This window comes from Medicago sativa, chromosome 4, assembly GCF_051527215.1.
Source record: "Medicago sativa cultivar Bolivia chromosome 4, Bolivia_mono, whole genome shotgun sequence".
NCBI classification, from domain to species: Eukaryota; Viridiplantae; Streptophyta; class Magnoliopsida; order Fabales; family Fabaceae; genus Medicago; species Medicago sativa.
The window spans coordinates 28,812,888-28,825,656 of NC_140752.1; the positions used below are offsets into that span (position 1 = coordinate 28,812,888).

Consider the following 12,769-nt stretch of genomic DNA (forward strand, 5'->3'; position numbering starts at 1 on the left):
ACATAATCCGGACATAAGAGCTGTATTCCGGAGAAGATATTCCGCACGTCCTGTATTCAAAACGAGCGGGAAAAAGTAGACGTCATTTTCCGGAATATGTAATCCGGATAGCTAGGTTATATATAGTTCTCCAGAACCTAGCTGAAGCAGACCACCTTTATCAAAAACACTCCTTACACCTCTAAAAAAACACTCCATTTGGGCGAAATCTTGGTTTGGAGCAGCAATCTGGCCATCAAAGGGTGTTAACATCATCATTTTCGTCTGAATGCAAAGGTAATGTGTATATAAACCTTTCCCTAGTCGATTTTTAGGCGATTAAGATTTGATCACGTTGTATGATCTTCACATCTGGGCGATTAAGATTTTTAGGCTATCAAGTTGTTTAACACTTTCTCCACGGTGCTTGTGTTGGATTCAACATACAAGACAAACAAGTATCGTCTTCCATTGCTTGAGTTTGTCGGTAATACTTCTACCATGAAAACATACTCTATTGCTTTTGCCTATATGCTGTCTGAGAGGCAAGACAATGTTTATTGGGCTCTTGAGAGGTGTCGTGAGATGTTGCACTCCAAAGATCTCTATCCCAAAGTAGTTGTCACTGATCGGGACAATGCTTTGATCAATGCCGTGGAAAAGGTTTTCCCTAAAGCTACTACTCTGTTGTGCTCATATCACATTGGACAAAATGTGAGAGCAAAGTGTAAAGTGGATTGCAAAGTGACGGATCTCAAAGGCAAGAATGGGCAACCGATTAAGCCTGGTTCGGTTGTGAAGACTGTGATGGCTGCATGGATGGTTATTGTGGACTCCGACACGGAGGAAGCATATATTGATAATTGGACCCGGTTCAAAGTTGTATGCGCAAAATTTCCCAAGTTTTTGGATTATGTTGAAAAGACAATTTTGGATCCGGTTAAGGATAAGTTTGTGAGGTTTTGGGTTGACAAACACCTTCATATGGGGAATACTACAACAAACAGAGCTGAATCTGCACACGCTCGGTTGAAAAGTATCTGAGTAGTAGTATGGGTGATTTGAGCACAAACTGGAAATCCGTTCATGCCATGCTAGAGCTGCAACATACCGCAATACATGCTTCGTTTCAGACGAGCATTATCATGCTTGAACATCGGTTCAAAGACAAGGTGTTGTGGTCTAGGTTGATCCGGAACATTTCAAGGGAAGCTTTGCATCATCTCGTAGTGGAGTACAATAAAGCACTTGAAATTGGTACGGATAAATCAAGATGTGGTTGTTTGAGTTTGATCACATACGGGTTACCGTGTGCATGTAAGCTAGCTTTGAAGATCAAGAACGGCACCGCCATTCGTTTGGAAGAAATTCACACCCACTGGAAGAGGTTGGGGTTCGAGTACGAGGTTGACCCGAAGCTTAAAAAAGAAGACATCTCTCTATTGCCAGAATGGGATATTCTCCAGGTATTTTTTTCAAAACTGTCTCTGTTTATGTTCTGCCCAGGATTTCTGTTTCTGTATTATGTACTGGTGCAATCCGGATTATATAATCCGGACATAACAGTTGTATTCCGGAATATGTAATCCAGATAAGTAGCATTTACGCCCCATGCAAGTGCATTTAAGGCTCATGCAAAGGGTGTATCGGGAAGTTCCGGATTATACAATCCGGATTAGCTTGGCTATTTCGGATTGTATAATCCGGAAGTCACCAGTAGTAACAGAATGGCATGTTTCTGACTGGTTTTCCTCTGACTGTTTTGTTACACATTGTAGGCGCGGTTCAAGGACGCCGATTACAACATGAAAGTGCATTTGAAAGAACAATTCCGGCAATTTGTTTTACCGGAAACCACCTCTATGCGTCCACCGCCAAATAAGGTCACCACCAAAGGAGCTCCAAAGAAAGATAAGCAAAGCATTCGATCGACAAGGCGGTCCCCTTCCCTATGGGAGATTGTTGACTCCCAAAAGCAAGAAACACAGGGTTCACAGACACGGTCAACAGGGACAAGTAGAAAGAGAGCACGGAAAAGCAACATGTCTCCTACTCCTCCTAAGCCAATTCCAAAAAATCCCAAGAAGCCAACACCCGTTGAGGTCCACATACCAAACAAAGACCAAATCCCAATTTGGATGCATGGCTTTATTGAAAAGGTTACGGATGTACCCGGTGATGGCCATTGTGGGTTCCGAGCAGTTGTGGTCCTACGTAACTTGACTGTTGATGATCACGTAATAGTCCGGTACAACCTTTACAAAGAGCTTATCGGTGTAGAAAATGACTGCTATCGGAGGATGATTAATGATGATAGGCGGTATAAAGAGGTCTTGGACGCTCTATCCTACTCCGGTATTGGCAATGCACCACCGGATAAATGGATGACAATGCCGGATATGGGGTTCCTCATCGCACAGAAATTCAACCAAATTGTTGTAGTGTTGTCCATTGGGAAATCAGAAACCTTTTTCCCTCTATGTGGTCCACCGCCGCCTCCAACTATCGATCCGTTGATATGTCTAGCATATGTGAATGACAACCATTTTATGGCCTTGAAATTGAAGGATGGTTGTCTGATTCCTCCCACTTCTGCTCTATGGAGACAATACCATCGAGGGGATGCAGACACATGGCCTGATAGATATGTCAGCCGGATGGCAGATTATAATGAGCTAAGTCGGGCGGCGGGTGTTGAGGTCATAGAAGATGATGAAGAGTTGTACGTTGTTGAAAATCTTGATCCCGATGAGAGGGTTGGTGCTGGTCCTGCTCCTGGTGTGAAGGTTGAAGTGGATGATAGTCCCATTGATCTTTCGGCGCCATAGATTAGATATATATCATTAGTTTAGTTGAAATGTATATCATTAGGTGAAATGTGTAATGATATAAATTCAACTTTTTTTGGTATAATGATATATATATAATCATTTTTTGATATAATATTTAAGTTAATTGTCTTTTATACAAACATATATAATGATTTATTGAAAAAAAAAATGATAAAAACCACAATGACATGAAAATCATTTTCAGTTCTGTTTCAGTTCTGTGCACTGCTTCATTCCAGATTATATAATCCGGAAATCCCCGAGGGTAATTTTGGAAAAAAATAGGGCGCGCTAGGAAAGGCATAGGGTGGGAAAAGTAATACTCATAACATTATTAGAGCATCTCCAATCGTCATAAAGTAAGGTCTAATAGAAATATCAGATTCGATGTGAACCTCGACAACTGAAAAAGAGATTCCCAAAAAATTCACATAACAAGGTCTAAATGAAAATACCATTTTTAATATTAACCTCGACATATCTAGTTAGGGATCTCTTCGAGAGACAAAAATCATACTTCAACCTAAATTATATAATATAAAATAAAAAGTGGAAAAAAAAGGATAATGTTTTTAATTTGAAAACACATATGTAACAAATTTAGAAGGCCACAACAGCAAACGGTATGTTCCATGAGTTTAGCTCTTGTTGCACCTAACCACAATACTAAAAGATGTATGTCTTTTGTCCATGAAAATAGTATATAGCCTCTCTGGAAACAAGTTAGTCCAAATCCTTTAAATAAAATATTAATCAACATGAATCTGGCTTTAGTAAAATAAAAAAAAAAACCTACTTACTAAATATTGTTAACTCAAAACAAATTGGGGTTTTTTTTTTTACAAGGGATTGAGCTTTTTATTTCTAAGTCTCTAGAGTTGCATATCATTTATTTGATGAGTGGAATTAGAAACTCTTAAATCAAAGTGCAAAAGAGCTCCATTAACCATAGTTTACTTTTTGAGTTGTATTTTTTATTTTTTTTATTAAAGTGCGTTGAATTTTGCTTGCTATTTTACCTAACTTAACGGTCCTAAACATAAATTAACGTCCAATTTGAAAAGAAAAATTTAGATTTAATTACTGCTTTGAAATCATCTTCCTAATCAAACTACATGCAATGACTATCTGTCATCACCGATATGATATATCCACTTTATGAATCTAAATTATAATCATGGTACGCACCGTTGTGCTTTCGCTTTCACACCGTTGCTAATGCACATTGCATTGAATTAGTGATCCTAATTCAAAGTTCAAACTACTACACCAGCAAGTCAAGATATGAAAGTGTCACACTCGAATCATAAGCTTAATTTAAATACATACATAGGGTAGGGATTGCAAGGGAAAACATACATTTATTTGGAATAATCAATCTATATGTTGTTATATATTTATATAATTATGAACTAACGGTTCTTTCAAAAAAATATTACTCATTGTCGGATCAATAAGTCGTATAAGTAAGACCAAATTATGAGATGACCTTCTACCGGCATCGAATAAAAATCATTGCATAATTGGATTATATGACAGCTTGTGATAAACAAATGTCATATTAGGTAATTAACGGCATGTATAATCCTTCACATTATTGCAATGAGAATCACTAAAATCTAACTCACTCTTATTCGTTAAATTCAAAAGAAATTCACTAAATTTGACTGATTCCAAGTTATTTTTTTTTTGAATAATATTCCAAGTTAATTTAAAGTGAGCTATATTAATTTTCATCGGTAAAAATATGTGTGGTTAGCATTTTTTCTTTACTGTAGTAGCTATACTAATCACATAAAACGAGAAGAGAGGTGCTATATATATTTTCTTTCTACCAGCACACACGTTTTTGTTTGGTGAAACTGGGACTGGATCCTCTCCTGTGACTGGAGAGTCCAGTGGAATCCTAGCAATTAAATGATAAATACATGTGAGGAATTAAATAGGAATTAAATGTCAAAATGAAGAGAGATAATATATTTAATGATATAAATTTAAACTGGAGAAAGTTTTCACAGGAGGAAATCTGCTCCCGGTGAAACTCATCCGAGTCATATATTTTGAAAATGGTCGCACAATAATTAGTAAGATTAATTTTATTTTTTTTGACAAAAAGATGCTTATAGCATTTCATTTATAATAAGAGTAGCAATACAATCAGGTATATCAAAATGAACAGTGGGACTAGCTGAATCAGTGGCTTCACGAGCAAGAGCATGTGCTACCACGTTAGCTTGTCGCCGATTAAACTCTACCCTAGAGTTTGTGAAAGAGGAGGACAAAGTATTCTGACATGCTGCAATTATTTGACCGAACTCAGTAACACCCATTCTGTTTGATAAGATAGCATCTGCTGTGATTTTTGAGTCGACTACAAAATCCACGTTGTCAAACCGCATGTCACGTATCCATTGTAAAGCATGAAAAAGAGCTAGTGCTTCCCCAACCTTGATAGCAACTAAAGGTGATATGCTGATGGTCTTTGCTAACATATAAGCACCATCCTCGTCCCGTAAACATAGTCCAATCCCTACACGGTTAGAATCAGTTGAAAATGAAGCGTCTATATTGCATTTTATTCGACCCGGAAGAGGTCTCTACCACCGTATCATAGCTGGGACACCTGGTTCCTGCAGCAGCTCCTGACCAGCCGTGTTAGAGTGCAGAACAGTAGCAGAAGAGACTGATATGTGCTGCCGTCTCGTATCAGAATGAGCTTCCAGCCATTCGTCCATAATGTGTCTAGCACGGTCCACAACTTAACTAAGAAACACTTATTCAATACTTCTAAGCGTTTGGTTGCAACTCTTTGTTTGTTTGCTATTTCTCTTATCATTCTCATAATATGTGCGTGTGCATGTGCATTTACATTTCTCTTTTCTTTTGTATCTTCATTACTTGGACTATGAATAGGGTAGATGAGTGTAGAATTGTGCAAAAAGTCAAGCTACTAGCAGTGAAAAATAAATATGGACTATATATCATTTATTTACATTGCTAATCTCTTTGTCTATGTTTTTTGTGTTAGTACATGCTTGACAATCATCATCAAAACTGTTAATGGTTCTTTTATTGTTTTCAACGCAGCTCCTGCCATGGTCAGGCTTCTGTTAAAAAACACTGCCTCATCAGCTAACTAAGATCACTTTCATTGATTATTGTGTCTTTGTCTGGAAGTGTGATTTTGAATTTGTGCAAGTAGACAAGTCTCTGAAATGTAAGATTGGAGGTGAGTGGGGAATGCTTTGCAAAGCACGCAGGTTAGTCGAATGCCAATGTCTAATTCTTGCTGTTACTGAGGAGAGGGATCATAATATGATCTATCTGCGATTTGTTCGTTGACCATGCGATGATGGATAGTATCTTAGTTCTGTGAATAACCATATGATCTATATTTTTGTTCTTCCGGAAAGGTTTTGTCTTGCTCTCTAGCATTATGCATTGTTTGGGTTTATATTCCCAGTTTTGTGCTTCAAGAAAATGCAGTTGCAGTTTGATTTGAAGGTCAACGTAAAATGCATCCTTCAAATGAATTTTCTGCATATATGTTGAACTTTATGTGGGACTTTATTGCTAATTTTGTACAATTTTTATTCTCTATACCATCATTTAATCAGGTTTAGAATATTAATCAACTAAATGATGTAAATATTACTGTTTGCAGGTTTAATGTCCTGCTATCTGCTTTTATGCAGTTATCTATTCAAGGATATTTGAGATGCTAGCACCTTCCAAAACACCATTGCATCCTCTATCTGGGTAGCCAATACAATTTTCTTCTAGGACAATGAAATTGGTAGTGAATGGATCGTCTATAACTCAGGTGAATTTGTGTTATCAATTCACTTTGTTGATTTTATCAAATTTTGATGAAATGCAAATTGTGTTGTTTTGGTCATTTGGTTTTGTATTCGTGTTGAATTTGTCTTATTTTTTTGTTTGGATCAACAAAATTGTTTGCATTTCATTTGATTTTTTTTTATTTGACTTGATTTTTATTATTGTGAAATTGAGAACTCACAATAAGAAAACCAATGATATTAAGAGTGAATACTTGGTGTTTGAGGAAATGTCTCAAATAAGAAAACCAATAATATCGTTGGTTATTTTTTGAGGGAAATAATATTGTTGGTTATGGTAATTTGATTTTAGGGTTCAAAAATAAGAGTTGGTAAGATTGTGTTATTTAATTGATATTTCATGAAAATAAGAGTGTGTTATTTTTTACGTGTCTTCAAATTTAGGAGATCAAGATGCAGTCACATCTTTCAAATTTATCCTAAAGAGTAAAGAGCTCTTTGTCTTTATACTTATAGACTTATAGTGATTTTGTTTTTTAAAATTGATACAATGTTGTTGGTTATAAAGTTTTCATGTCTTTGAATCATTTCCTTATCACTTCTGTTTTGATTTAGAGTAGTATAATAAATACTCATGTTGTGATACTATGTATAAACCCAAATGTGGAAGCTGCCTGTTTTTAATTTGTGAAACAATTCATAGATTAGGAGTTAACAATTTTTTGTGAAAAGAATTGTCCATGGCTGATTTAATTGAGGCGTGGATAAGTACATTGAGCATGAATTCGCCGTCCGCGCAGTTTGTTTCCTCAAGAAGGATGAGTGTATTCACCAGATTAATATGTGGGGAGAAGGCTTCAAAAGTAACGGCAATTTAAGTGCATCTATTCCCTTAATTAATGAGGCGGACTTGAAGGAGAAATAGGGCAATGGAACAAAACAGGACCCCATTTAGAGCAACTTAAACTCTCTTTTTGATATTTTTTTGCTTGATGATTTTGGATGTACCAATTGATTAGGCTCTCTATATGTTGCCACTCTGATTAATTGTGTTGAGTAATTTATTCTTACCAATCAACCATTCATTTTGCCGCTATCCCTTCAGCTTTTAATCAAAATGAAAAGAATGCATAAAAGTTCCCAATAACAGGTGATTTAAATTATCAAGTAGTGAAGTAAGTGCTTAACTGCATATTTGGACTATATATATCATTAACATGCATATTCATGAAATAATTATAAAATACAATATACTCTTAAGAGTTGTACCTGCATATCAAGATGTTGAACACTGAATATATCCTTCGAAGAATGTGAATTGTACGCTAATATGTATGATCTATGAGCTTCTTTAGCCATTTTGTTCAAAAAATAATTTTCAGCAACCAAATTCTCCTACACAATGCAGATGTTTCTTTATAACATAAGCTGCAGTTGGTTACTATAATAAATAAAATTCTATTAAAACACAAGAAAGAAAGAATATACCAGGTGAGACTGCCCTATTAATCAGAGTGGTTCTATTCTGAGTTGAGAAATGTACTCTTTTGGTTGTGTGTACTTTTTAGCACTTTAGTGATTTGATGATTAAGTAATCAACAAATTGTGAGATGTACTCTTATTAGTTGCCTTATGTACTTTCTGCTGCCAAGTTGGGTATTAAGGAAAAATTATCATTTGTATTTAGTATTACTTACTTTAGACAATGGTTTAGAACTTAAATCTTCTTTTTCCCCTTATGGTGGTGATTTTTGTAATAGATGATAATGTTAGAAGGTGCTAAAGCCACCACGGAAATAGTAGATGCGTTAAGAACAGGAGCAACTACTATGAAGGCTATGCAGAAAGCAACGTATGTATTACTATTATATATGATTCCAAGTCTTTAACGATCGAGTTGTTGATTATGATATGTGATATATTTAATTGAGTTTGGTTCTGTTTCTTTTTACAGGAATATTGATGATGTCGACAAGACCATGGACGAGATAAATGAACAGACTGAGAATATGAAGCAGATTCAAGAAGCATTGTCAGCTCCAATTGGTGCAGCTGCTTATTTTGACGAGGTTATTCTATCAAATGTTCATTTATTTGTTATGTCCGTTGAAAACAAGATATTTGATTATGTGGACCTTTTGATTCTCTCCAGACTTAATTCTAAGCAAAAATAACTAATTTCACATAGATTAAGAAAAGCGATTAACCACATTATACTTTTTTGACGTAATCAAAAAAACAATTGCATTTTGTAAATACTCTTTCTCTTTTCATTAAATTTTGTTTTAGAACATATTTCATCGAAGGTTATTTTGAAATAATAACATTAAACAGGGTGAAGTTGGTTCGATTTTGTCTATATTGAGTCCAGGGTAGTGCTAATATATGAAGCACTAATACGTAGACACCAAACATGTGTTCAATCTGAAATGTTGGTGCTACATTGGTTTTAATGCATGTCCATGTGGCATTCTGAATTTATTGTTCTTTTCAGCACGAACTGGAAGCAGAACTTGAAGAATTGGAGAATGCTGAGTTGGAAGAACAACTTCTTCAGCCAACATTTACAGCTCCTGCTCCCACAGTGCATGTCTCAGCTGGGAGGCAACCTGCACGTCCTGTTCCTGCAAAGCCGACGCCTGAGGAAGATGAATTGGCAGCTCTGCAGGCTGAGATGGCACTTTGAGCGGGTAACTTTTCTTGCCCGTGACACAACCGACAGATTTGTGTTATTTATCTATGCATTAGTTTCTTTCATCTGAACTGATGTTGCATTTGTATGTCCGTTAATTGATACATTGATGTCAAATTTACATGTTTTTTCTAAGCCAGAATTATTTTAGATTGTTGTTCTATTTGGTTTTGCAACGGCTGACTTAGCTTAAGCCAGAATTTCGCTGGTTTTGTTATCCGTGACGATAAGTGTCTTCCATGACATATTGTAATTTGTACATAATGACTGATGTGGAGAAATCTGCTTCTTCCTTCTGGCTTTGTATGTGTGAAATTATTGAATAGACTGGAAGATGTATATAAAAGCTGAAAAAGAAGTTGAACATAGAAGTCCCCTTCAACAACACTTGCTATTTTCTCATTGATGTGTTGAACCCTTTTTTTTCCTGGTGTGCGTATCGAATGTAGATTTATTTGGCTATCTGATACTTTGTGTGGATATCTCAAGCCCATGTTGATTTATAGGACAATATTTAAGACAATATTTGATCAAAATTTCATTTTCAATTTAATCAAAATTAAGTATTCCTTATATCTGAGCGACTCCATACAAAATTTTCCCTTTTTTTTTATATCATAATTTTTTTTTGAATAATAATTTTTTTCTTTGGAACAAATTTTTTAACAGATACGTTATTCAACCCCCGTGCGAAGCACGGGTTTGTAACTAGTTAACACTTTACAATTTGGACAGATGTCCTCTAAGTTTAGGGAAACTAAGTTAGTTACTTTGAATTCTAATGACTTTGATAAATTTTGTGTATTTTGACAAACAAAAAAGATAAATAAATAATTAAAAAATTATTTTAACAAAAAAAACCTAATTACTTACAAGAACAGTATCAATAACCATTAATGTCACAAAAATTCAATATCAGCCGAATAGAACCCTTAAGTAGGGGTGAGAATGAGTCGGGCTGAGCGGGGCTTTGCTTAAATAGGCATGACCTAGTTGAAAAAACTAAGTTACATGTCAAACGCTTTATTCTAAGTCTGGCCTGACCTATTTAAAAGTCTGGTCTGGTCTATTAGCCTGTTTAAAAGCATAGTTTGTGTTTCAAATTTCAAATGGAGTCCATTCATCCATTTTTCTTTCTTTTCAATTTGTGCAACATACTTAACGTAGAGTTAACATTAATTAGATACACATTAAACTAATAAAACACAATCGTAAAATTTATAGATGGATAGAAACCCTAGAATAATCATGTCTAATAACAAGAAGGATTTCAAACTTGATCTGATAACCATACTTAACCTTAGGCACGTTAGTACCAAACCTCAAAAGTTCACACAAATCAAATAACAATATGGATATTTAATGATAACTTAACAAACTTTCAAACAGTAAGAAACTAAAAACAAAATCAACACTTAAGCAAGAAAAAAGTGAATAAAATCTTCAATGTGATAAAAAAATCGCCAACTTTATGAGAATTTGAAAAAGCTGTGTTTTTTATTACTATATAAATAATAAATGTGAGGAAATATAATATACTCATATACAGGTCGGCATAATAGACTTTTTTTTTTATAAATCCAAGCCTAGTCCATTTAAATTAATAGGTTTTTTAAAAAGCTCATTTTGACTTATTTATTAAACGAGAAAGGTCAAACCAAACTTTTAATAGACCGAGCCATAAACCTCTGACGAACGGCCTAACCTATTTCCACCCTACCTCAAGTTTGGAGACTTTAGCGGCAGGGACACACGGCAGTTATTAGCAAAGAAAGTTTCGGAATTAAGAAAAGCAAAACAGCACAACCATGCACTTCCTAGTACTTACACGGAAGTGGTTTTGTGGTATTTTTCCATTCGACCGTTCCCCTAATATTCTCATACGTGGCACCCTCTTATTCATTCCCATCAAACCTGTTAGGAAATCCACATCCCACAACAAGCCGTTAGATCCGAATCCTAACCATAACCAAACCCGCAATTTAATATAACAAGAAACTAACCATGGTTAAGTTAACTCACTCACACGAAACCCTAATTATATCCAAAACACCCTTCTTTTTTCAATTAATCACTCTTTTACCCTCTCTCTTCCCTTATCTATTTAACCAGCCTCCGAGACTCGCTAGGTTTGCCAAACCAATTCCCCAAAGGGGTCCTTAACAGGACTCAACCAAACCCTAGCCTCTTCTTTCTATCTATCTCCCTCTCTCTCTCAACAAAAAAAAAAATCTCTTCCAAATTCCTCTGAAAAACAAACAAAAATGTCTTCATCGTCTTATCGCGAAAAAAAATCATGTGGCCCTGTTCTTCGTTCACTTTCACCCTCTGGAAGATTCTGTTCCTATACACAATCAAGAACCCCTTTCTCTACACCTTCATCAGCTTTCGCTTCTTCCACAAACTCAACCTTTTCATCTTCATCCGCTTTCTACATCGAAACCCAAGATCACTACAATCATCATCACCATAACTATCATCACAACTCTCATCACCGTTCAGCTTCACCTACACGTGTCAATCTATACAACACAAACTCTCGTTCTTCTGGTGTCCGGTTTTCAATCGATTCACGGTCTATTTCACCGAACCGGTCGATTTCAAACCAGGTTATTACTACCAAGAATCGTCCAATTCCGGCTCAGAAGAAGACGTGTATGTGTTCGCCAACGAATCATCCCGGTTCGTTTCGATGCAGTCTTCACAAGAACAACGGAAACAATAACAACAGCAACGCTGATTCGTATCCTTCGACTCGTCTCAACATGCGTAGATCTGCGATGAAGAATTCACTTGTGCGAATCGGTGGCGTTGAAGGAGAATGGGTGAAAAGAGCTTTAACGGCGTTGATTCGACCTTCGTCGCATCAACAAAGGAGGAGATCGGCGTTCGAGCCAAGACCTAGTCGTCTCTCCATCATGTCCAAGGCTGAAGCTTAAGATCTTTGAATATTATCTGTTTTTCATTTTTCAGGTTGAGATCTTGTTCATCACGCTTTTGCGGTGGTTGAAGTTCACCCACTGCGTTGATCTGCCGCTAATCGAGATATTCCGGCCAGAAGTTAGGTTAAAGCGTGTCATGTCCGGCGAATTTGGAGAAGATCGATGAATCAGACATTGGAAACATCCGTTGAAGAATTTCTGAATAGATCTATTGAGATTTGAGATTGGATTGCATTTTGTACATAACATTTGCTATGGAAGCTGAGAATTTTGGACTTGTTTTTTTATTTTTCAGTCACTAAAAATCGTTTCCAGAAAATTAATCCTAATTTAATTTATATCAGGCCTAATTAATTTAAGGTTCTAATTGAATAAAATTAAAATTGGAATTTAAACCCTAAAATTTGGTTGTGATCTCCATTGTTGGTTGCGTGACCCGTTCCGGTTCTCTGTGCAGCGTGTTGTGACTATGTTATTTCCGTCAATTGTCCCCGTTTCCGTTTGGGTTGTTCCGTTGGTTTGGAC

The 12,769-nt window shown here is 36.0% G+C and overlaps 3 protein-coding genes across 5 annotated transcripts; all 3 read left to right on the plus strand.

Annotated features, from left to right (window-relative positions):
- Window positions 1-437: 437 nt before the first annotated feature.
- LOC146927542 (uncharacterized) lies at window positions 438-2,807 on the plus strand. The gene is made up of 2 exons (XM_085707090.1): window positions 438-1,445; window positions 1,758-2,807. Exons 1-2 carry the CDS (start codon window positions 1,032-1,034, stop codon window positions 2,805-2,807), a joined length of 1,464 nt encoding a protein of 487 aa, XP_085563216.1. The 5' UTR covers window positions 438-1,031.
- A 3,081-nt stretch (window positions 2,808-5,888) lies between these two features.
- On the plus strand, window positions 5,889-9,673 carry LOC146927543 (vacuolar protein sorting-associated protein 32 homolog 1-like). Of its 3 annotated transcripts, none has more exons than XM_085700753.1 (5): window positions 5,889-6,070; window positions 6,475-6,633; window positions 8,371-8,462; window positions 8,565-8,679; window positions 9,105-9,673. In XM_085700753.1, exons 2-5 carry the CDS (start codon window positions 6,598-6,600, stop codon window positions 9,294-9,296), a joined length of 435 nt encoding a protein of 144 aa, XP_085556879.1. In that variant the 5' UTR covers window positions 5,889-6,070; window positions 6,475-6,597; the 3' UTR covers window positions 9,297-9,673. The 3 variants fall into 3 exon arrangements, with proteins under 3 accessions (XP_085556879.1, XP_085556881.1, XP_085556880.1); XM_085700755.1 differs by having other exon boundaries at window positions 6,506-6,633; XM_085700754.1 differs by having other exon boundaries at window positions 5,896-6,039.
- A 1,762-nt stretch (window positions 9,674-11,435) lies between these two features.
- LOC146927544 (uncharacterized) lies at window positions 11,436-12,519 on the plus strand. The gene has a single exon (XM_085700777.1). It carries the CDS (start codon window positions 11,567-11,569, stop codon window positions 12,239-12,241), a length of 675 nt encoding a protein of 224 aa, XP_085556903.1. The 5' UTR covers window positions 11,436-11,566; the 3' UTR covers window positions 12,242-12,519.
- Window positions 12,520-12,769: the final 250 nt, after the last annotated feature.